Genomic DNA, 23,298 nt, shown 5'->3' with positions numbered 1-23,298 from the left:
GGGTCTCACCCAACCCATACGGGTCCGGGTGGTACGGACAGGGTCACAATTTTGTTAACCCGGACCCCACCCGTACGGGATGGGCCATAACGTAAATAGGTTGTGCCCAGAAAAACATTTCCATAGAATGATCCTAGCCCTTTGATCTATGGAGGAATTGCATATTCTTACTTATGGAAACCTCTATAGATCGGAGGGCTAGGATCATCCTATGGAAATGATTTTTGGGGCACAACCTATTTATGTTGTGTTCCATCACATGGACGATTTAGATCATCCTATAATGTAGTCCGTACAGTACTTTCTTAAAAATAAGGGACTATAAGAGCTTACACCAATTAAATATCGATCATTTGGGTTTTTAGGGGCGCCCGTGGGTCCACCCAGCCTGGCCTAGTTCTCCATACAGACCGGGTCAAATTTCAACTGGTCCCTAATTTAGTGAAGCAGGACTATAAATAACGGGCGGACAGGGTGAACCAGCGGGTTCTGATCACTTTTTGCTCGGTCTAAACGAGAGAAGTCGTCATTGTTTCCAACACTTCATTTAGAAAAACCGTGCTCCTCTTTTATCTTTTATCTTACGACCAGAAATGCCGAGTTTTTTGGCTGAGAAAATCCCAGTTCTAAACCTTGTCGAGTTGTGCTGGAGAAATACAGGGAAGATTGCATTGTTAGAATCTGTTTAATGCGGCTTGTAGCGTAAACGCCACTATTTAACGCATGGGAGGATAGAGTTATTTGGATAACTTTATTTGTTTCATGTGGGAAATGGATAGCTGACGTGGTTAACAAATTCATTTCTGTTCTCTTTAGAAGAGAAAGACCTAAAGCTTAAAAGGGAACGAACTCTTTCTATTTTCATTCGTAAAGTTTGATTTTAGTTATTTTTAGAAAGTTGAGTTTTAGGGCTTTAATTACAACTATTAGATTATATCAATGCTTAGGGAAGAGTTTTACTTAGATTATAGAATAGTGGTTTTATAAATACTCAAGTGAAAGGGTTGTTTGCTCGGTTCACACTTGTTTTGTAATTAAAGAAATTTTTTTTTCTTTAGAGAAAGTGCTGGTTTTATTTGTTCTTCATGGATTCTCAGAACAATCCTTCATGAATTCGAAGGTTATTCCGATACGGTATCAACGTTGTTCAACCCGACTCGTTCTTCGCGCTTCTGGCTACGCCAGTTGCATTCGTAGAGAATGATTTAAAGCTTTAAGAATTCACCAATTTAAAATTTTACAAATTTATGCACTTAACCACCTCATTATGTGCGAGTGCAAACCTGATTTATTAAAAAATAAAAAGATTTTTGCCAAAAAGTCCTTTAGTCGGAAAATATCAACTAATTAAAATATCACTCGGAGGAGCTTAGATTTTATTAAGAAGCACAGAGGTATAGGGCTACAAGGACGATTCTACAACATTTAGTCACCCACGAGTACGAAAATGCTTTTTTGTTATAATTTCAGACGAAATCCCAAAATTCGGTAAAGATGAACAAAATGTCTGTTTTTTGGCAGAAATTTCGGCTGAAATTTTGTAAAGGAATTTAAAAAATATATTTTTCTTGAAATTTTGCCAAAATTACTGAAAGTTCCAAAATTTTGACCTAAATTTAGTAAGTTTCGGTAATTTTGGATTTCGGTCGTTTCAGTTTCGGTGTTGTCCGAAATTTAAAACCATGCTCGAGACACAATATTCAAACTATTGGTGCTCAAATCTTCGATCTGACATAGTTTAATACAAGTTTTTGGCAGATAGTTGCAGTGATATTTTAGTCTTTAGTTATTTCTAGAGAAATGATATCTGCACCACCATATTTTGATATTTCCACAAAGCATCTAGTCTTTTAGTGTTTAAAGAGCCGTCAAAAGGTTATCACATTTCCCGAAAAGCCCTCACAAGCCAATTAAAAAAGAAAAACACTAGTTGGCACGGTGCAACTATAAAATCATGGTTGTGCTGATATCATTCCTTTATTTTAATTACTTGGTATCTATAGGTGCTTGTAAGAATGAGACAACACTCGCTCAGATGTCCTCTTTTCCCTTCGACTTGTCTAGGCTTTATCCCAACAATTAGCTCCTCCCTGCTTCCATAGTACGCAGTCATTGATCTCCTTAGTCCGAACGGATCATGGATTTTACGTATAAGATGCTCCGATTATTATTATTTTCCTTTATTTCCCCCCTCAACCACTTTGAGATGGGGTGGGCAACAGAATGCTTAGAAATTCACTTATGAATATTTTTGGTGATCTCGCTTGCGTCAATGACCCTCCCTGATCCCCCCCCTCGTGCACATTTTATATGTGTAATTAATTCCAACAAAATACTAGCAACTTAACTTCTATTGGAGGTCTCCAAATTAAAGGCGCCTTATTTGATCAATGTTCTAGGATTATTTTACTACGGTGTAACCAACTATAATGGGCAAGACTTGTGGTAACAATTCAACAGATCTGATTATGCGTACGCAACATGCATGACCCCTCTCTAGTGTATTTTTTACTAGCCTTTTACACTACAAGCGGGTGGCCAAAGTAAAAGAGGCGAATAAAACGTTTCCCCAAAAAGATCGACTGATGAAATGATGAGATCACATTGGTCCATCGAGTGGGCCCCTTCACAAAAGATGTGCCTCTCATTGTTTTCAAGTGCATTGAATAAGAATAACCCACTTCAATTAAAATGTACTTGCAAACACTGTTGCCATGTAATTCACAGGTATTGAGCATTTTAAGCTCTTAGGCTTAGTGTTTGTCGCTCATAGGTGCCGCGCCTTAGTTTTTTCCTCTCTCGCATGTTCCGAGTTACTATCTTTCTCTTTATCTAATAAATCGGTAGGGGTCCCCGCTAAACCCCAGCTTACCCATTAAAAAAAAAAAAACAAAACAAAACAAAAACACAAACACTGTTGCCATGAAACTGGCTACAAACGCTCTAGTGAGAGAATGATAATTCTTAATGTGCCGCGCCTTAGTTTTTCCCTCTCTCGCATGTTCCGAGTTACTATCTTTCTCTTTATCTAATAAATCAGTAGGGGTCCCCGCTAAACCCCAGCTTACCCATTAAAAACAAAAACAAAAACAAAACAAAAACACTGTTGCCATGAAACTGGCTACAAACGCTCTAGTGAGAGAATGATAATTCTTAATGTGCCGCGCCTTAGTTTTTCCCTCTCTTGCATGTTCCGAGTTACTATCTTTCTCTTTATCTAATAAATCGGTAGGGGTCCCCGCTAAACCCCAGCTTACCCATTAAAAAAAACAAAAAAAAACAAAACAAAAACACTGTTGCCATGAAACTGGCTACAAACGCTCTAGTAAGAGAATGATAATTCTTAATTTCTCCTTTTTATTCCCTGTAAAATGTGTTAAATTTTCATGAGATCAGAAATTGATCACTTTTATATTTTTTACTACATGAAAAATATCTAATTGAAAATCAGAACAAAAGAAACTGATTTTCCTCTCTCAGATTAAGAGTGTGGAAAGTAGGAGACAAGTACGCGGCAAGAGCAGCCCAGGCATGCTGCGAAGGGTGCAGACTGTCCCAAAAAAAGGAAGAGTGTGGCTTCTCACATAATGTATACATCTTGTTCCCATTCTCGTCTGTACTCCCACAAGAGTAGTTGCTGTTTATTCCCTCGCAACAAGCCTTTAATGGATTCTCAAACTTCCACCTGCCTGCCAAAGTTTCAAAGTAAAAATAGAAAAGCCTTATCCAACAACCCAAAACAAAACCAGCAGAACAAGATTTTTGGAAGATTTAAGGTAATTGAGCCTTTCCAAGAATGAAGTATAAATGAGCAGAGCCTAATAGTTTAAATAACACCAGCCCTAACGCCCTGTTCGCTTCAGATTATGGCGGTCGATTGAGGCACAATCTGAAACATACGAACAATCTGAAAGGAACAGAGCCTAATAGTTTAAGATTTTGGAGTAATTGAATGTTTCACATGATGTACTTGGTTCTAAACCAAACAACTCCTTGATATTAAAAATCTACGCGTATGGCCAACTCAAAAAAAACGGACCACAAGTATAAATGAATAAATAACACCATCTCTAACAGTTTAGAGTTTAAACCGTTGGAGTTGGTGTTATTTAACTCTCTTTTTTGGCGTTATTTAATTGGTTGTTTCACATGGTATCAGAACAATTGGTCTTAGATTCAAAATCCAACAACTCGTTGATATTAAAAATCTACCATGGCCAACCTAAAAAAAGAGGTGCCACACGTGAGTGGGAGTGATGAAGTATAAATGATTAAATAATATCAAGCTCTCTTAGCTCAAGCTTCTAGAGTAATTGGCCTTTTCACAACAAACCCAAAACAAAACCAGCTAAACAAGGATTGATTCAGACAATACCTTGGTTTGCAGGGCTCTGGAGAATGGACAAGAAGGCATTGTATAGATCAAGAACTGTTAGGCCTAAAATCGGTAACAGGTTATGGTAGGGCTGGGTGGTCCGAGCTAACAAGCCACGACTGAGGGGCTGGTTGAGTCCTGCGCTGCACAAGAGTACAGACAAGAAAGAAAAGGGTCAGAGGACCAACCCGGAGTGATACTCCGGACGGGCGCTTCGACACTCAAGTCAGTATGAGCAGGAGTGCAGAGCAATGTCAGAGCAAAAAGCTTAGAGTTTTGGTTCTCAGATTTCCAGGACCCTCACCTTAGTACAAGTGAAGGCTATTTATAGTGATTCTGAGCCACCTGTCTAGGACAGGTGGTAGTTCTGAGCCAGGTGGTGGCCTCTGTATGGACCAGGTCTCATACCTAAGGAGGGCAGGTGGAGGTCCCTGATTGGTCCAGGTGCCACACCTAGTGGAGACAGGTGTTGGCCTTCCAACGGTCCTTGTGAGGGCCACGTGCCAGCAGCTAATTGGATGCTGAGTTCGGACCCCTCAGTGCTGAGTCCGGATTCCCTCAGTGCTGAGTCCGGACCCTATCAAGAACTGTGATTTTTAGACCCTCATTAGTTTTGTTCAACTCTTGTACAGCTGCATCCAATATGAGGTTGTGAACACTGGAAGCCTGGTTCTGAGTCTCATCGCACTGGTTTAGAGAAACCAAGGTGTTGTCGGCAGGCAAACATCCGAAGGGCTGGAGACTAGTCATGGCTATCTTTTTTACTCCTAGATCATTAAGGCCTTTCAAATCCATGGCCAGCTGAATTATTAAAGATGTAGAGAAGGCTTGCAAACCCTACATCAAGGAAAGTGAAGCACTGAAGTTAGAACTGATTTGCATAGAAACCCAAACGGGTAGTCCTCCTATTTTCTTCTAAGCATCCAAGAAAGTATACTAAAATGTTGACGGGGAAGTAAATGAGAATAGTAAAGCCAATGAAGTTAGAACTGATTAGCATAGAAACCCAAATGGGTAGTCCTATTTTCTTCTAAGCATCCAAGAAAGTACACTAAAATGTTGATGGGGAAATAAATGAGAATAGTAAAGCCAATGATCGGCAAATGATACGGCGGATGCGCTAGCTAAGCGTGGTGTCTCCGGTGGTTCTATTATGTGGTTCGACCACCTTCCTCCTTGAGAAGGGATTTTCTCTGTATTTTGTTTTTTCTTCGTTCCTGTTTCTTTCTTGCTTCATATTGTAGATATGGGTGGTCCATCTCCGCCTCTTAAATTTGCTATATATAATTATTGCCATTTCAAAACAAAAAAAAAGATACAAGTCTAAAATGCCTGTATTTTATAATCCAGTATTATAAACTCCTAGATTTCACAAGCTAAAACTTGGATTTTACAAGCCTTCATAAGCTAAATCCCGAGTTTTACAATCCTGGATTATAAAATCCATGTATCCAAACGGTCTATAAAGGAGTGGTAATATAAAACTCCTTTTAAGTTGCAAGGGCCATTGAAATTTTGAGACTTTAATTTGATGAACATTAAATTAAGATCTAACTATAAGATCAAACGTGTCTTATTCGATGACGATTTGATCACACCGTCCGATGATCAAATCATACGTGGAGGGCCAGATGATCATCAAATCATCCTAACCATGACGTTCAAGATCTCATGATCACCAATTCACATGTGGTGGGTCTGATATCATTTGGGTCTTTTATTTTCTAGAACTTGTTAAATAAAGAAAATTAATGATAATAATAAAGTTGTAAAATATGATAATACGGCGAAAATAATAAGAAACTTGTGGAATTCTAGAACTCTGATGTTATTAGTTGGACAAAGTAATTACTTTTTTTTTTACTATTATTTGCCAAACCAAGTAAAAATGGTGACAGACGAGTAGATAACCTTAAATTTGGTTGTGGCAGATATATTACAACGCTTGTATTCTTCTTTAAGTCGGTATCGTATAAATTAATGAAGAACGCATCTTTATCTTTATTTTATATACTTAGTCATGGTTCGTTTCCATCATAATTTATTAAATAAAGGGAAAATGATCAAAATGAGGGGGTGTTTTGTAAACAATAAAAGAGGTTGATGTTGACTACATTTTTAGGACAGAAATACCCCTTAAAGTCATTTCAACTAGTATTTTCCTTTTGCTTTACATTTTTCGGAGGAAAGTGATATATTTGCACCCTTTTTTACTTAGGACAGCCTCCTCTAGTGTATTTATGAATTCACTTTTACACTATAGAGAGTTATCCCAAGTGAAAATAGGGGGCGGATATATCACTTCACTTTTACATTACGTTTTACACAGGGAAGTGATATATCCGCTCCCTTTTTACTCAAAACAACCCCCGCTAGTGTATTTATGAATTCTGTTATACACTATAATGTGCTGCCCAAGTAAAAATAAGGGGTGAATATCTCATTTCACTCTGTCATCTCTTTCATCGATCTCCTCTCTTTCTCTTTGCTCTCTCTCTCTCTCTCTCTCTCTCTCTCTAGACGCTATGAACAATCATTACACCCTCTTACCACTATGAACCACTAACTACACCTTCTGAACCACTATGAACCACTAATCATACCCTCTGAACCACTCTCTATACCCTATTACCCACTAGTAGACCATCTTAACCACTATTAACCACTAATTACACCCTGTACATTATTTAGATATTATGAACCAATATTAGACACTATGAACTACATTCGAAGGTCGATCGCATAGTCGACCTCATTCCATTTCAAATTGTGGTTCATAGTGTCTAAATAGTGGTTCAGATGGTGTAATTAGTAGTTCACAGTGGTTCAGAGGGCATAGGGTATAAAGAGTACTTCAGAGGGTCTAACAGTGTCTAAATAGTGGTTCAGAGGGTCTAAAGTGGCTAATAGTGTCTAAATAGTGGTTTAGAGGGTCTAATAATAGTTCGTAGTGGTTCAGAGGATGTAATTAGTGGTTCATAGTGGTTAGCGGATCTAATTATCGTTCATAGTGTTTAAATAGCGAGAGAGGAGAGTAGAGAGATGAAAGAGATGAGAGAGAGAGAGAGAGAGAGAGATGAGAGAGAGGAGTGATGAGAGCAGAGAGAGACCAGAGATGAGAGGAGATGAGAGAGTGAAATGATCCATTCACCCCCTATTTTTACATGGTACAACACCTTATAGTGTATAAGAAAATTCATAAATACATTAGAAGGGGTTGTCCCGAGTAAAAAGAGGGCGAATATATCACTTCCATGTGTAAAACGTAAAGCAAAAGTGAAGTGATATACCCACCCCCTATTCTCACTTGGGACAACCACCTATAGTGTAAAAGTGAGTTCATAAGTACACTAGAGGAGGCTGTCCCAAGTAAAAATGGGGCAGATATATTACTTCCCTCTGTAAAATGTATATCAAAAGGGAATTAGTGGTTGAAATGAGTTTAAGGGGCATTTCTGTCATCGATTTTTCATAAACTAGTAGGCCATTGTTGAGACTTGAGACTCTCCAATAAAAGGTCAAGGTGGTCCAACATGGCACAAACGTTTTTTATTGGATTGTTGATGTTTTATAAGTAGCCACTTGTCACACCATGATTGGGGATCCTAAAAAACTAAGTTAAAGGATTAGGCAATTGAATGTGTACCATGTGAAACAACCAATTACTATATGGGAATTGCTATCGTCCATGACAGACCAGCCACCTCATGAATAGAGACAACAGCGGTTAGGGCAATTATCAATTCATGGAAGTGCCAATATCATTAGCCTATAATATATAATATGGATTTCTGATATTGATAATTGCACAATATCAACTTGTCTTCCTTTTTAAATTGGCTTCTAAGAGTTTTTTTGGGAACTGTAATAACATTGTCCACGGCTGTTCAAATAATAAATGACAACATGAGTTAGGGCAATTATCAATTCATGGAAGTGCCAATATCATTAGCCTATAATATAGTGGGCCCACACTTGATGAAATGCCCAATTTTGTACGCTTCATCAGGCGCGTGCGTTGTTTTATCTGGAATCTTTCCTTTGGCTTGGTGGTGGGTATCAATAAATCCAAGGCGGATGGGGTCCACCAATGTTAGCTCCACCCCAAAGCTCACGTGAGAGGAAAAATCTAAAACGGTATATTACCTCTAACGTGCCGTTTCGGGCCTGATACGCAGTATAGTCGTTGCCCACGATAGATATAAGGGCTAAGGAGGATTCGATATCGCTCTTCGTATAGACACCTTCTTTGATCTGCTCTTGAAAGAAATCGATCTGGGCCGTCAAATTTGGTACCGGATTTAACGTATTGAAGACTCCCGCCCCTCCAAAGGCGAAATTCATCCCGTATCGTAGCGGTTTCGGCCCCATTTTCCTCCATTTGTAAGCGATGGGAGTTCGAATTCCCAAGAAAGAAGCTGGAAAAATGGTATTTAAAACTATGAAAATTTAAATATGGTGAACGTAAGAGTAATCGAATTTCTATGGAAAGGAATTTTAATTGGAATGGGGAAAGCTTTTGAAATGCATAATAAAAATAAAAATAAAACTGTGCAAAGGAAAAACAGAGCAGGTATGAGGCACAGAGGTATCTGGAAAAAATACTTGTAAAAAGCAAATGATAAATCATCAAAGCTAAAGAAAGGAACATCATTATTCTGGCAAAGTAGAAAAATATGAAGGGAAATGATTTCAGCACAACTATATTCTTGACATGTAGTATTTAATTGTCTCTTAGGTGCTTTTTGGGAACCGTAATAACCCTTTTACCGCTCTTTAAATACTAAAAGACAAGATACATGAGGCCATGGCATCAAAACATGTTTGTGCTGAAATCATTTCCAATATCAAAGGGGGAAAAAACTTTTCCACACCCACCCAGCCCAGGAGAGAGAAAGGGAAACAGAACCAACCCATCACTTGTGATGCAGGGATAGTAAAAAACCACAATAAAAGGCAAAAGCGGTTCATTAAATGCGAAATTTTTTTAAAAAATGATTATTTTTAGATTAGAGAGAGAGTAACCTAAGTAATCGGTCAAGACCCGGCCATCAGACCAGCGACCGGATGGTTTACCAGGGAAGGTGAACCCATAAGGCTCCTTCCAAGACCTAGAGATCAATTTTGCGGTATTCCCTGTATCTGCATACGAATCACCGAAAACGAATAGCTTATGGTGGTGGTGATGGTGGTGATGAGAACCTTGCACCTCAACACCTATAAAATAAACAAAGAACAAAACATACAATATTCCCAAACTCATATCAACATCTTACAAATCAAAAGCAGCCGCAGCGGAAAAAGGAGAAGAATAAGAGAAGGTCATCTCTCTACCTATCAACAAAACAGGAGAAGAATAAGAGAAGGTCATCTCTCTACCTATCAACAAAACAACGAAGAGAAAAAAGTAGATGAGATTCTCTCTCTCCATCAAACCCATCAACCAAGAAAGAACCCGAGCACTACAGCAAAAGTAGAAAAAGAAGACCATTATTTTGGTGGGTGGTGCTATTTCCTACTACAGAAACTTTGTATGCCTTTATTTATATATAGTATGTTCTGTAGAAAGTTGCAAGCGTAAAACGAGACAAGGATCCATCGTTCCCATCACTTTCTGTAGAAAAATCGTGCTGGGCTTTATATTTTATTTTACTACAAGAAATGCCGAGTTTTTGAGCTGAGAAAATCCCTGTTCTAACCCTTGTTGAGTTGTGGTAGAGAATTATAGGGAAGAATGAGGGTTAGAATCTGTTTAATGCCGCATGTAACGTATGTTGGGTTTTTCGCCAAAGAAAACCTACTAAAATTACGATGCAAATAAATATGTAGATAAAAGAACCAAACAATCAAGAGAGCAATCACACAAAAGAACATAAAAGATTTACGTGGAAAACCCTCCAACGAAGAGGGAAAAATCACAGGGCGAATCAGACAAAATATCCACTAATCAAAATAAGTAATACAACGTCTTTCTCTCAAGTTTTTACTCAAAACTTGAGAAAATACAAGAAATGAGAGAGATAAAAGGGTTACCTTGTTGCGAACAACAAAACTCACTTTCTCACAAAAAATTACCCATTTCGTTCTTCAAGTCGAAGAAACCCAAATTCTCGCGAAGTCTCAGTGCAACGAGAGGTCCAACGGCGTAGTAAAAATCTCCAAAAAGAACGCTCCAAAATCTTGATTTTGATCTCACACAAAGCTCTCGAAAGAGCCACCAAGAAAAAACCCTTGCTTTTCTTCTTCTTCTCCTTCTCCTTCTCTCCCTCTTTTTTTTTTTTTTCCCTTCTGTTCCTTATTTCTTTCTAACGTTTTTCACTAAACGTCAAAAACACCCACACACACCTGACACCACCGACTTTCTCCTCTTCCTTTTTCAATAAGGAAATGTCTCATTTCCTATTTTGATAGGATTCTAATAAGTGAGTGAGTGTGGGGCCTACATGGGCTGGACCCACAACAGCTTGGGCAAATCTGTTTAAACTATTGGTGCTCGAATCTTCGATCTGACATAGTTTAATAGAAGTTTTTCGCTGATTTATTTTCAGTGATATTTTAGGCTTTAGTTATTTTTTGGGTAATGATATCAGCACCACCATATTTTGATATTTCCACAAAGCATCTTGTCTTTTAGTGCTTAAAGAGATGTCAAAAGGTTATTATAGTTCCCAAAAAGCTCTCACAAGCCAATTAAAAAAGAAAGAACAAGTTATGACTGTGCAACAATAAAAACATGGTTGTGCTGGTATGATTTACCTACTTTTAATTACTTAGGTGCTTGTATGAATGAGACAGCAGCTTTATCCTAACAATTAGGCTCTGTTCACTGCGTTTTCGGGAGACCAATTCTGGGAAAACACCCATTTTTTCCCGAGAAAGCTAAAATTCGCATGTTCACTTATCTTTACGGGATTTTGAAAGAGCCTAGATGGAAAATGTCACATCTGACATGGAAATTGGGAAAAATGATGTGGAAATAAGTCTTTTCTCACAAGTGTGAGATTCATTTTCCCTTTATTTTGGTGGGATTTGCTTTCCTGAAAAAAGGTGGGCAAGCAGTTTCTCGGGAAACCTTTTCCTTCACAGTTCCTGCGCAAGTGAACAGGCGCGGGAAACCTTTTCCTGCATAGTTTTCCTGGATTTCTTCTCCTAATGCCACGTCAGATTCTCGAAAAACCTTTTCTTTTCCTTTTCCAGGAAAACAAGTGAACATAGCCCAGCTCCTCCCGGCTTTCCGATCTCCTTAGCCCGAACGGTACATGGATTTTACATATAAGATGCTCTGATTAATTTTTCTCATCGATTTCCCCCCTCGACCACTTTGAGATGGAGTGGGCAACAGAATGCTTAGAAATCTATTTATGAATATTTTTTGTGATCTCGCGTGCATCAATGACCTCAATCCCAGCCCACTTTCACATTTTATATGTGTAATTAATGCCAACAAAAACTAACAATTTAACTTCTATTGGCGGGCTCCCAATTAAAGGCAGCTTATTTGATCAATGATCTAGGATTATTTTACTATGGTGTGACTAACTATAACGGGCAAGACTTGTGGCAACAATTCAACAGCTTTGATTATGCATATGCAACATGCATGACGCCTAGAGACGTATTTCGTTGGTTTCTTTTCTTTTTTCCTTTTTTGCATGTCTAACAAAAAGTCATTGGCTTTGGACTCAGGGATGATTAGGTTTTTAGGTTTGTTTTTTTTATTTCTATAGTTAAAATGTTTTCATTTTTTTTTTTAAATTCTTGGAATGGAAAATACAAATAAGCCCTTTGGAAGTTTGGAGAAGGGGTGCCCCAAAAAGCATGGAAAACGATGAAAGTTTCATTTTCTTATGCGATATTTTCAACAGCGGGTCATCGCTGGTGGGCCCTAGGATAAATGGTTCCCATCTCTACAAGTGTGCGGTAGAGATTAAATCATGGCTCAAGTCACCTTCTTCGTGGGGTTGATGACAAACCTTTTGAAACGGTCTCGTGTAGATTTATGAGGAATGCTAGGGTCAAGCGGTAAAAAGAGGCGCTTGAACCTACTCAGGTTGCTATTGGATAAGAATCCTCCATGTTGGCGCTCATTGATATCCAAAATCCATCTATTAACTGCGATTAGAAGAGAATCCCTAATTAGGCGGTTGCATTACCTCTTTTTGCACTAATAGAGAATCCATCTATTAGTGCAAAAATATTACAATGCTTTAATTGTAGTTAAATTACTGCAAAAACCATGAATATCGAAGATGAAGGAGGAGAAGAATAAAAAACTGCAGGTAAAGATCTGAATCCAAGAAATTCCATGGATCAAATTTCGCTCCCAAGGGAACTAGTCTAACCATCAAAATTGTGGTTGTCAAATTGGCAATAGAAAAACTATGAAGCAACGGTCTGGATTGACAGGCAAGTTGATTTCTGATTTTCTGATAAGAAATTTTATGGTGGGCCCACTTTTTTGGGTGATCCAAACCTTTCATATATTGGACCCTGATGTAGATAGGGTGGGCCCAGAAAATCTTCTTGATTGGATAATCCTAGCCCTCCGATCTGTGGAAGTTTTTTATACTGTGCCATCCATTTTAAACTTCCACAAATCGAAGGGTTAGCAACATCCTACGGAGAAGGTTTTCTTTCTTCGCCCACCCTATCTACATCAGGCCCAACAAATGAACGGTTTGGATCACCCAAAAAATGTGGGCCCCACTGTTTTTTGAGGGTGTGAGAGAGATGTGTTTTTTTTTTTTTTTTTTGTAGTTGACTAAAATAGCCAGTAACCCACTGATATTTTTAAAGATCCTGAATTGGGGATGGGTGTAATTTTGATGGCTGTTATGAGGGTAGTTTTGGTAAATTAAGGAAAGAGACATCGAATGGGTGTAATTTTGGAGAATTTATATGATGGGTGGCCGTGAAAACACGTGAAGTCTAAAAAAAGTAGGTACGGCCCACTTTTTTTTATGATCCAAACCGTTAATCTATTTGGGCACAGCTTAAATAGTTTGTGCCCCAAAAATCATTTCCATAGGATGATCCTAACCCTCCGATCTGTAGAAGATTCCATAAATGATTTTTGGGGCACTACATATTCAGATCAGTTCAGATCAGAGGGTTAGAATAATCCTATGGAAATGATTTTTGGGGCACAACCTATTTACAAATTGCCCAAACAGTTGAACGGTTTGGATCATAAAAAAAAGTGGGCCGTACCAACTCTTTAAGACTTCACGGCCACCCATCATATAAATTCTCGTAATTTTGATGGCATCAAAATATCACGGTTGAAGAGAGAAACCAAACAAAGAGAAAAAGTAATGCAACCGACTAATTAGGAATTCTCTTCTAACCGTAGTTAATAGATAGATTTTGGATATCAATGAGGATTTTTATCCAATAGCAACCCGAGTAGGTTCAAGCGGCTATTTTACCGCTTGACCCTAGCATTCCTCTTTTGTTTTTTTCTTCTTTTGGAAAATGAAATGAGAACAAGACTGTATTGGATAATGACGCGTGGAAAGATATGTACATAGAAGAATAGTGGTCCAATAACGTATTTTAAACTTTTATTTTACTAAATTATCAAAATTACCCTTACACATTTTAAAAAGACAAATGATATCAGCACTCCCATATTTTGATGATCAAACTCCGCACTTTATTAGAAGGGGGGTATGGCCGGCACCATAGGATGATCCAAACCGTCCATTAGATGGGCCACAATCTAAATAGGTTGTACCCCAAAAATCATTTCCATAGGTTGATTCTAACCCTCCGATCTATAGTGAGTTAGGATCAACCCTCTAATATTCTGTTCCTCTATAGATTGGAGGGTTTATTCTGTTCCTCTATAGATTGGACGGTTAGGATCAACCTATGGAAATGATTTTTGGGCACAACCTATTTAGGTTGGGCCCACCCCTTTTAATAAAGTGAGGAGTGCGATCATCAAAATTTTGGAGTGCTGATATCATTTCCCTTTGAAAAATGTCAATCTTTTGTCTCTGATTTTTGCCCACAAGAACTCCGACTCAGCCTTTGGATTGCTGGAATCAGGATCTGATTCCAATTCCACTCTATTCCATCATTTGGTTCAAAAAAAGAATGGAATCAAGGGATTACACCGGAATTTACTTTAGGGCTGAATTAGAAGGGGGAGATGTGGGAATTGTTTCTCGCCGCAAGAGTTTTTATTCTGATTCCACACCAGTCGGAATGGAATTTTAAATATAATTTTTTGAATTCAAAATTTCATTTTAATATGTTCTCATTCCTTTTAAAGGATAATAGGACGATTCCTTATTCCGACAATCCAAATGTAATTAAGCAGACGCCATAGTAGGTAAAAAACGAAAAAAACAAGAATTCCCCGCCCCATGGATTTGACATTTGACGGTAAAAAAGGAAAAGAAAATACAAGCTGGGTAGCCATTTAACTATTTTGACATCCCTTTCCTTCTATTTCTTAATTTTTGGATTTGCTTAGGACTATTGCAGAAAGGCATTTCACGCTGACTGTTGAATGTGAGAGCAGCCACATAGGCTCACTTTTCAGCAGATTTTGTCTTAACTACCTCAGATGAATTATAAAAATAAGACAAAATCTGCTAAAAAGTGAGCATGTGAGCCCACAGCCCACTACACACACCCCAAGGTCTTGGGTTCAAGTCTCTGTAAACACAAAAGACACTCGCTTTTGTAAACAAGAGGGATCTTTCAAATTTTGAATCTTCCCTCCAAATTTTAAACAAAAAGGCAAAGTAGCTTTTTTATTGTTACATATTTAAACTCTCTAAAATATTGTTAAGAGAGTCTAAAATAACGGGTCACTGTGGTGGGTTGTTTGACGCCCCAATTTCATAAAATCTTCTGCTCAAAAAATAAAGGAAAAATAACAGATAGACCCCCTGTGGTTTGGCCATTTCCCCCTTTAAACCCTGTGGTTTGGAAGTTACCAAAGGCACCCACTCAACTTCCTGACATTTTTAAGTAGACCCCCTCCATTAACGGTCCGTTAGTTTAACCCGACGGAATGACTAAAACTAACTATGGTTAATATTTTCAAGACCGAAATACCCTTTATCACTGGTTTTCGGCCATTTGCAAAGGGATTAGAGTTACCCCATTTCCCAACGCCGCTGCCGCCACATCCGACCACCGCCGCCGCCATCTCCGACCAACGCCGTCACCTCCACCACAGACAATGAAACCCCACCCCATGGCTACATCAAACCCCCATTTCAAGAAAAAAATATTGATAAAAATAAAAAAAATCCCTAAAATATTAGGGTTTATGTGCAAATCATAATAAGGATGTGAATAAAACTCCTAAATCGAGAGTTTATGTTGATAAATAAACAAGGGTTTGAATCAAACCCTAATTTTCAGTTTTAAAGTATGAAAACCCTAATTTCAGATGGGGAAGACGAGGGCATAACAATCATTTCCCCCTTTCCGCCTACTCCGTCACATTAAAAAAACCCAAGGATAGTTGAGGGGGTGTCGTTGGTAAGTTCCAAATCACAGGGTTTAAAGCAGAAAATGGCCAAACCAATGGGGGTGTACATGTAATTTTCCCAAAAATAAATACCATTGATTAAAAAAAGGCTAACTCATGAAATAATAAGATCCCATTGGTCCATCGAGTGGGCTCCCGCCTCTCATTGTTTTCCAAAGCATTAAATAAGAATAACCCACTTCCATTAAAATGTTCTTGCAAACAAACAATGTTGCCATAAAACCGGCTACAAACGTTTCAACGAGAGAAGCCTAATTCTTATGTTCTCCTTATTATCCCTACAAATGTTTCCCAAATTTTCATGAGATCCGGAATTGTTCACGTTTATTTCTTTATTACATGAAAAAAAAAATTAATTGAAAACCAATGAACAAAAGAAACTGATCTTTCTCTCTCAGATTAGGAGAGTGTGTGGAAAGTAGTATGCAAGTAAGCGGCAAGAGCAGTCCAGCCTTTCTGGGTAGGGTGAAAAGTATCCCAAAAAAAGGACGAGCGTGGCTTCTTACATAATGTATACATTTCGTTCCCATTCTCGTCTGTACTCCCACATGAGTAGCTGCTGTTTATTGGCTGGCAACAAGCCTTTAATGGATTCTCAATGTTCCACCTCCCTGCCAAAGTTTCATAGTAAAAATAGAAAATGATGAGGATTTTTCCAAAAACCCATAGCAAAACCAGCAAAACAAGGAAAATTTAGACCATGTTAGGTAACCAACTAACCATGATTTTTTTTCATGACAAATTAGTTTCTCGGTGAGAGGGGTAAGGCTGTTAGAGGGATCATCAAGTAGTAAATGAGAATTAGATGAGTGGTACTTAGAATAAATTAGGCAATTGGTTTTGAATAGGATTCTCCCTTATTATCATTCTTATCTGCAAGTGTTTTTATATAAGCACAGATTATTGTAAACAAAGATCAACAGAGATTGATCAAATCCTTAATCTAGGTATCAGATGATCAAATCCTTAATCTAGGTATCAGAACAACTATCCACTTGGCATTCCTCTTAGCATGCGGTCACACTCTAGCATGGGTGGGTAGGAGGAGAGAATTGAGAGGGCACAAATGAGTAGAGGGGGCGGGTGGGAGGAGAAATTTTAGAGGGCACAGATGAGTAGAGGGTGACAAGTCACTAAAAACCAAAGAAAAAATCAATCATATTTTGGGTCGAGTTTTTTGTATCCTAGCTTTCCAGGCTTTTCTTACCCTCCCCTCAGTAACTCTGGTGTCTATCCAGCTCCCGCCCTCCCTCACCACTGGGCAAGCTAAGATTCTAGGGGGCGGGGGGGGGGGGGGGGGGTGGGAATTTCATGGTACCCAAACATGCCTAAGTCCAAGAACCCAAACATAACCAGCAAAACATTTTTTCTCTCCTAAGCAGTGATTTAGACAATACCTTGGTTTGTAGGGCTCTGGAGAATGGACATGAAGGCGTTGTAGAGATCGAGAACTGTGATTTTTAGACCCTCATTAGTTTTGTTCAACTCTTGTACAGCTGCATCCAATAAGAGGTTGTGAACAGTGGAAGCCTGGTTCAGAGTCTCATTGCACTGGTTGAGAGAAGCCATGTTGTTGTTTCCAGGCAAACATCCGAAAGGCTGGAGACTAGTCATGGCGATATTTTTCACTCCTAGATCATTAAGCCGTTTCAAATCAATGGCCAGCTGATTAATTAAAGATGTAGCGAAGGCTTGCAAACCCTACAACAACCAAACAGAAGTATTGAAGTTAGAAATTAACACAATGAAACCCAAATGAGTAGTGCACTCACATTTTTTGGATGGTCTTTTAAGCATACAAAAAACTATACAAATATGTTAATGTTGGGGAAATAAATTGAGAATACTAAAGCCAATAATCAGGGACAAGTCTAAGAAGCCCAAGAAACCAAAAGGAATAGATATAAAATTCCTTTTAAATTGCTAAGGCCAATTAAAATTTGAGTCCTTTTCGATCAAAAGTACTATGTGAAATCTTCGGGTTTTTTCCTCTTCCTCTATCCCTATCCCATAGGTACAGGGTTTGAATCAATAGAGAACCTTTTCTTCTGTATGAATCAATATTATTACATTCCAATTCCTTCCCGATACCTCCCAAGGAAAATCCAGAATTGGATCCAAAATTGACGGGTTGGTGTGAGCTTATCCATGCGGTTATGCATTCTTTGAATAGGAATTCATTTTCTGAAAGATCCTGGCTTTCGTGCTTTGTTAATTGATAACTCATCCGATTAAACTAGATTTACCAAGGATCAATGATCATTAAGTCAAGCTGGCGTATATCTGATGGTCATCGGATAACACGAGTTCAATGGTCTATAAATTAAGAACTAAATAGAAATCAATCTGGTAATCATTAGATTAAGATCTGAATATCAAATCATGCTTGGTGACCCCAATGATCATTAGATCATCAATATGGTCGATGAGCGTCGGATCAAGATCTCATGACCAAATCGTAGGTGGTGGGTCTGATGTGACTATGATCTTTTATTTGAGCGCACATTTTCAAACTAGAATTTTAGTAGGGTTCTGTTTCTTTAGACGCAAGACAAATTTATGCCCATCTTTAAGTCGTAAAATGAGTGTAAAATTTGTTTTACGCCCATTTTAGGTCGAAAGAAATACTTTGTGTTACAAGTTGAACAAGTAAATACTTGGTTTTTTTTTTTTTTTTTTTTTTTGTCCACCCAGCCAAGTAGAAATGGTGACAGATATTCAGATAACCTTACGTACATTTGGTCATGCCAGATATTTTTCAATGTTTATATTCCAGTAAGTAAAGTTAGTGTTGTATAAAATAATGATGAACGCATCCTTACGTTTTATAAAGTTAGACCTGGGCTCCTTTTAATCACAGCAGGGCATTATTGAGACTCTCAAAGTAAATATAGTGGACCCACATTTGATGTGAGACCCAATTTTGCAAACTTTATCACGTGCGTTGGTTTATCTGGAATCTTTCCTTTGGCTCGGTGCCTGTAGGGGTGGCAACGGTTTGGTTTCAGTTCGGTTTGACCCCGGTTTACCCCAAACCAAAACCAAACCCAACATACTTATCTCCAAACCGAAACCGAAATAATCATCGGTTTGGTTCTACTGAACCGAAACCGAATTTTCGGTTCGGTTCGGTTGATTTTGCCACCCTTAGGTGGGTATCAATGAATCCAAGGCGGATGGGGTCCACCAATGTTAGTGTCATGCTCCCCTCCAAAGCTCACGTGAGCGAAAAAACAAGAAGGTATATTACCTGTAACGTGCCGTTTCGGGCCTGATACGCAGCATAGTCATTGCCGACGATAGATACTAGAGTTAGGGAGGATTCGATATCGCTCTTCGTATAGACACCTTCTTTGATCTGCTCTTGAAATAAATCGATCTGGGCCGTTAAATTTGGTACCGGACTTAACGTATTGAAGACCCCCGACCCTCCAAAGGCGAAATTCATCCCGTGTCGTAGCGGTTTCAGCCCCATTTTCCTCCATTTGTAAGCGATGGGAGTTCGAATTCCCAGGAATGAAGCTGAGAAAAAAAATACGATACTTAAAACTATGAAAATTTAAATGTGGTGAACGTAAGAGTAATCGAATTTCTATGCAAAGAAATTTTAATTAGAATGGGAAAGGTTTTGAAAGACATAAAAAAATAGGATATTTTGTCCGTTTTTGGGTCAGTCTCTGTCACGAATAACATAAAAAGAATACAAAGGAAAAACAGAGCAAGTGTGAGGCACAAAGAAACGGGGAATTTTTTTAAAAAGTGAATGATAAGATCACGTGGAAGGAGAAGAACAAGAGAAAATTTTCTGACATAATGAGGTGCAGAAAAGTAAAAGTGGAAAGGAAAGACAAGCTAGAACAAAAAAATTTAAAACTATAGACCCAAGAAGCTATTGGAAGATCAAAGTAAGAATAAAATGATACCATTAAAATATTTGTGAAAGGAAAAATAGAAAGTTTCTTATTAGAAGTTGATACGAAGTTTTAAGAAAGCAGCATCACATTAGTCTCCCCCAACTTCTATAACGAAGGAATGTTTCTTGTTAAACATTTGCGCAAAATACCACTTTAGAAATTTCACTTTATTGGTAAACCCAACCCATAAATCATCCAAGCTAAAGAAAGCAACATCATTATTCTAGTAAAATAGAAAAAATCAATAGAAATCATGAAAAGGAAAGGGGGGGGGGGGGGGGGGGAACTTTTCCACACCCACACAAAAGAGAGAGAGAGTGATCCAGGCGCATCTTGCAAACATGGAAAGTCTTATGCCTAAAATTTAGTATAGGAGGTAAAATAGGAAACGGATATTTTTTATTCTCGGATGGAGAAATTTCTCATGGTTTTGTTAAAAAAAAAAAGAACTTTGAGCTGTTAGACAAGTTAAGATTGTAGATTTGACAACTAGGATGGATCACATTGTTAGAGTAGATTAGGATTATCTTTCCTTAATCATATCTTTTACCATTTTTATTTATAAGTTGTTAGTTAAAACAGTGTTTAAAAACGCGGATTTGACGCGGAATCGCGGTCAAGAAAAATCCTTGTTGACTCGGCGCGGACGCGGCCAAGAACGTGGTGGACACTGTTGACAAGGTCATAACTCGAGAGAGTCAAAGGAGTTTATTGACTCTGGAAGGCAAAACGCGGAACGCGGATGTGGTGAAACGCGGAATGCGGCCGAAGTAAAAAGGAGTCGACTCAGGCAAGTTCCTTGCCGAGTCAAGGAGTTTTTAAACACGGAGTTAAAATTAACTGAGATTAGTAGAAATTTCTGATTTGGCATATATGTTGGAGCGAGAGAGAGAGCTAAACCATCACTTGTCATGACAAGTAACAAAAACAAAAACCACTAGAAAAGGCAAAATCAGATCATTAAATGCGAAATTTTGAAAAATGATTATTTTTTAGATTCAGAGAGAGCGAGTAAAAGAAAAACTCACATAAGTAATCGGTCAAGACCCGGCCATCGGACCAACGGCCTGATGGTTTACCAGGGAAGGTGATCCCATAAGGCTCCTTCCAGGCGTGAGACACCGATCTTGCAGTATTCCCTGTATCCGCATACGAATCACCAAAAACGAAAAGCTTATGTTCACCAACACGATGGTGGTGGTGATGGTGGTGATGATGATGATGAGAACCTTGGACCTCAACCCCTATCAAAGAAAAAAAAAACAAAGAACAAAACCTTCAATATTCCCAAACTCAAATCAGCATCCTACAAATCAAAGGCAGCAGAAAGAAGAGTACGAAGAAGAAGAAGAAGAAGAGGAGGACGAGAAGGTCATCTCTCTACCTATCAACAAAACAAAGAAGAGATAAAAGCAAAAGAATATTTCTTTCTCCATCAAACCCATCAACCAAGAAAGCAAAGAGAGCAAAAGTAGAATAGAGCCTTTTGATGGGTAGTGCTATTTCTGAGAATAGAGGCTTTGTATACTTTTAGAAGTGTTATTCCTTCAATTTATAAACAGTATGTGCCGTATAAAGCGGCAAAGGTGGGAAAGAGAGAAGGTGTCATCGTGTAAAAATCGTGCTAGTCTTTTATGTGTTATTTTATTCAACTACAGAAAATTTCCACTTACTCGGGGCGGGCGGAGAGAGAGGCCGACGAGGTCTATTTTGGCAGTCGCTAAAAGCTAGTTTTTTTAGTTTATAAAACCCTCGCTGTCTCCTGTTTGGTGGAGAATTATATAAGTTACAATTTGTTTAATGGCTCGTGTAGTGTAAACACCACTCTTTTTAACATGTGGGAAGGGGGAGAGTTGTTAGCTGCGTTTCACGTGGGAAGCGATTCTAAGCTTTTAGAATTCACAAAATCTAAAAAAAAAAAAAAAAAAGATTTTATCCAAAAAGCGCTTTAGTGGGTAAAATATCAACTAATTAAATATCACTGGGAGAAACCTTACTTTTTTTTATAGAAGAAACCTGCGCATCGAATCTAATTATTTTTAGTAATGATCAAATTAAATGGAAACAAAAATGGAAATGGGCTTTTTTTAGTAATGACCAATTTAAAAGGCAATGGGTTCTTGAATTCTGATTTATAAATGACACATCAGAAATTTCTTGCCATACACGTGAGGGAGGAAGAGGAGGGCTGCCACGTGAGTATGAACAGTGAAACTGCCCTTCCTCCCTATAATATATAGATGGGAAATGATAAATGCGCCTCTTTTCATTAGTTGGGACACCCAGCTACAGTGTATCTATGACTGCAAAGGTGCTGATGTACTTCACATTTGAAGGAATGAAGTGACCTGATTGCCACGTACAATGCAGCTGGGTGTCCCAAGTGATGAAAGGTGCGCATTTATCATTTTACCACAAAACAATGAGATGGAAGGCGATTGCAAACCCTAAGGGGGTTTGTATGTACACCACTAGGGTGCTTGTAACTATACGCCCGTTAGGTCTCAGTCTGACGAAGATGGACGAGTGGGATCGAGGGTGGATGGAAAAGTGCAAAAAGGAGAAGAAGAAGAGGTATGAGAGAATATTACGTGTGTAGAGAATGAGCCATAAACTCACTTATATAGAGAAAGGAAAGTTGGTAATTAAATTATCCCCAAAATCTCTATACTTTCAAGAGCAAATAAAAGGCCCTCCTTCTTCGACTTTATTACAGTCGCGCCATTAGTGATAAAATGCCAAAATACCCCAAGGCATAATGATAATTACCAACCTGCCTAACCCAAAAGGCAGTCAATCAACGGCACAAAACTAACCATATAGTAATCTTAACCATCCACACCTGATCTCAAATACCGAAGCCTAACAGGTGAGACCTCAATGACCAATTATCTCCTCAACGAGAGCACCGTACCAAATCTCCAACTGACCAGCACGGCAACATCACAGCCCCATCTAACCTGCCCTAGACCCTCACAATATACACCGAGATGAACTGCTCTAATCCCAAAGAGCCCCCATTCACCTCAGCACGCACTTGTACATTTGTCGAGTAAACTGATGCCTTGCAAAACCATTTTTTAAAATAAGCATATTTAATTATATAAATAGATTTAGAAAACAATTTGCAAAACGACTGATAAAACTAGATAAAAATGCCGCGGCTGATAAAGAGAAACAAGTGCATGCCATAGCCTAGCCATAGTGTAAATATAATGGGATCCTCCCCAACCATAATGTTATTCCGTATCAGTCCAACTGCTTTCCCAGCAATGCACCAGTAGGTCGAATCGATCACAACCGTAGGTTAGCATGCCAAAGTAGCGAGCATCAGACCTCAAGTTCATAGCAAAGCGAAGGGTCCTAAAGGCACAAGGGTTACTTACGAAACCGGCTCCTCACACACGGTGCTAGGTAAAAGGGATTAATCCTGCACCTGTAGGTAATGGTCTTTAGCACGTGTCGCACCTAGTGCACACGCCATGGTGTAAATT

The 23,298-nt window shown here is 38.6% G+C and overlaps 2 protein-coding genes across 8 annotated transcripts; both read right to left on the bottom strand.

Moving 5' to 3' along the window:
* Window positions 1-3,328: 3,328 nt before the first annotated feature.
* LOC143877567 (GDSL esterase/lipase At5g03610-like) lies at window positions 3,329-10,659 on the bottom strand. 7 transcript variants are annotated; one of them, XM_077379707.1, is made up of 7 exons: window positions 10,409-10,659; window positions 9,710-9,754; window positions 9,401-9,592; window positions 8,522-8,793; window positions 4,967-5,212; window positions 4,376-4,433; window positions 3,329-3,689 (listed from the first exon to the last, which is right to left on the bottom strand). In XM_077379707.1, the coding sequence occupies exons 2-7, from the start codon at window positions 9,744-9,746 to the stop codon at window positions 3,448-3,450; spliced, it is 1,047 nt and encodes a 348-aa protein (XP_077235822.1). In that variant the 5' UTR covers window positions 9,747-9,754; window positions 10,409-10,659; the 3' UTR covers window positions 3,329-3,447. The 7 variants fall into 7 exon arrangements, with proteins under 7 accessions (XP_077235822.1, XP_077235824.1, XP_077235823.1 ...); XM_077379709.1 differs by having other exon boundaries at window positions 9,401-9,517; XM_077379708.1 differs by lacking the exons at window positions 9,710-9,754; window positions 10,409-10,659 and adding an exon at window positions 9,755-10,344 and having other exon boundaries at window positions 9,401-9,517.
* Window positions 10,660-16,050: 5,391 nt separating this feature from the next.
* On the bottom strand, window positions 16,051-21,362 carry LOC143877569 (GDSL esterase/lipase At5g03610-like). The gene is made up of 5 exons (XM_077379711.1): window positions 21,189-21,362; window positions 20,833-21,048; window positions 19,141-19,412; window positions 17,288-17,591; window positions 16,051-16,501 (listed from the first exon to the last, which is right to left on the bottom strand). Exons 1-5 carry the CDS (start codon window positions 21,247-21,249, stop codon window positions 16,290-16,292), a joined length of 1,065 nt encoding a protein of 354 aa, XP_077235826.1. The 5' UTR covers window positions 21,250-21,362; the 3' UTR covers window positions 16,051-16,289.
* Between the last annotated feature and the right edge of the window lie 1,936 nt (window positions 21,363-23,298).

Source organism: Tasmannia lanceolata, unplaced genomic scaffold (assembly GCF_043159265.1).
Source record: "Tasmannia lanceolata isolate RefF3 unplaced genomic scaffold, GAP_Taslan_0.1 ptg000005l, whole genome shotgun sequence".
Lineage (NCBI taxonomy): Eukaryota > Viridiplantae > Streptophyta > Magnoliopsida > Canellales > Winteraceae > Tasmannia > Tasmannia lanceolata.
Note: the sequence above shows the minus strand (reverse complement) of the source record. Positions and strands in the feature narration are given on the sequence as shown.

Excerpts from the sequence above, each read along its gene's own strand:
- LOC143877567 (XM_077379703.1), bottom strand. The coding sequence starts at position 9,866 with ATGGTCTTCTTTTTCTACTTTTGCTGTAGTGCTCGGGTTCTTTCTTGG. Across the intron at positions 5,213-8,521 it reads CCCGAAACGGCACGTTAGAG|GGTTTGCAAGCCTTCTCTAC; the intron begins GTAATATACCGT and ends TCCTTGATGTAG. Across the intron at positions 4,434-4,966 it reads CTAATGAGGGTCTAAAAATC|ACAGTTCTTGATCTATACAA; the intron begins ACAGTTCTTGAT and ends ATTTTAGGCCTA.
- LOC143877569 (XM_077379711.1), bottom strand. The coding sequence starts at position 21,249 with ATGGGTTTGATGGAGAAAGAAATATTCTTTTGCTTTTATCTCTTCTTT. Across the intron at positions 19,413-20,832 it reads GGTCTTGACCGATTACTTAT|CTTCATTCCTGGGAATTCGA; the intron begins GTGAGTTTTTCT and ends TTTTTTTCTCAG. Across the intron at positions 17,592-19,140 it reads CCCGAAACGGCACGTTACAG|GGTTTGCAAGCCTTCGCTAC; the intron begins GTAATATACCTT and ends TGGTTGTTGTAG.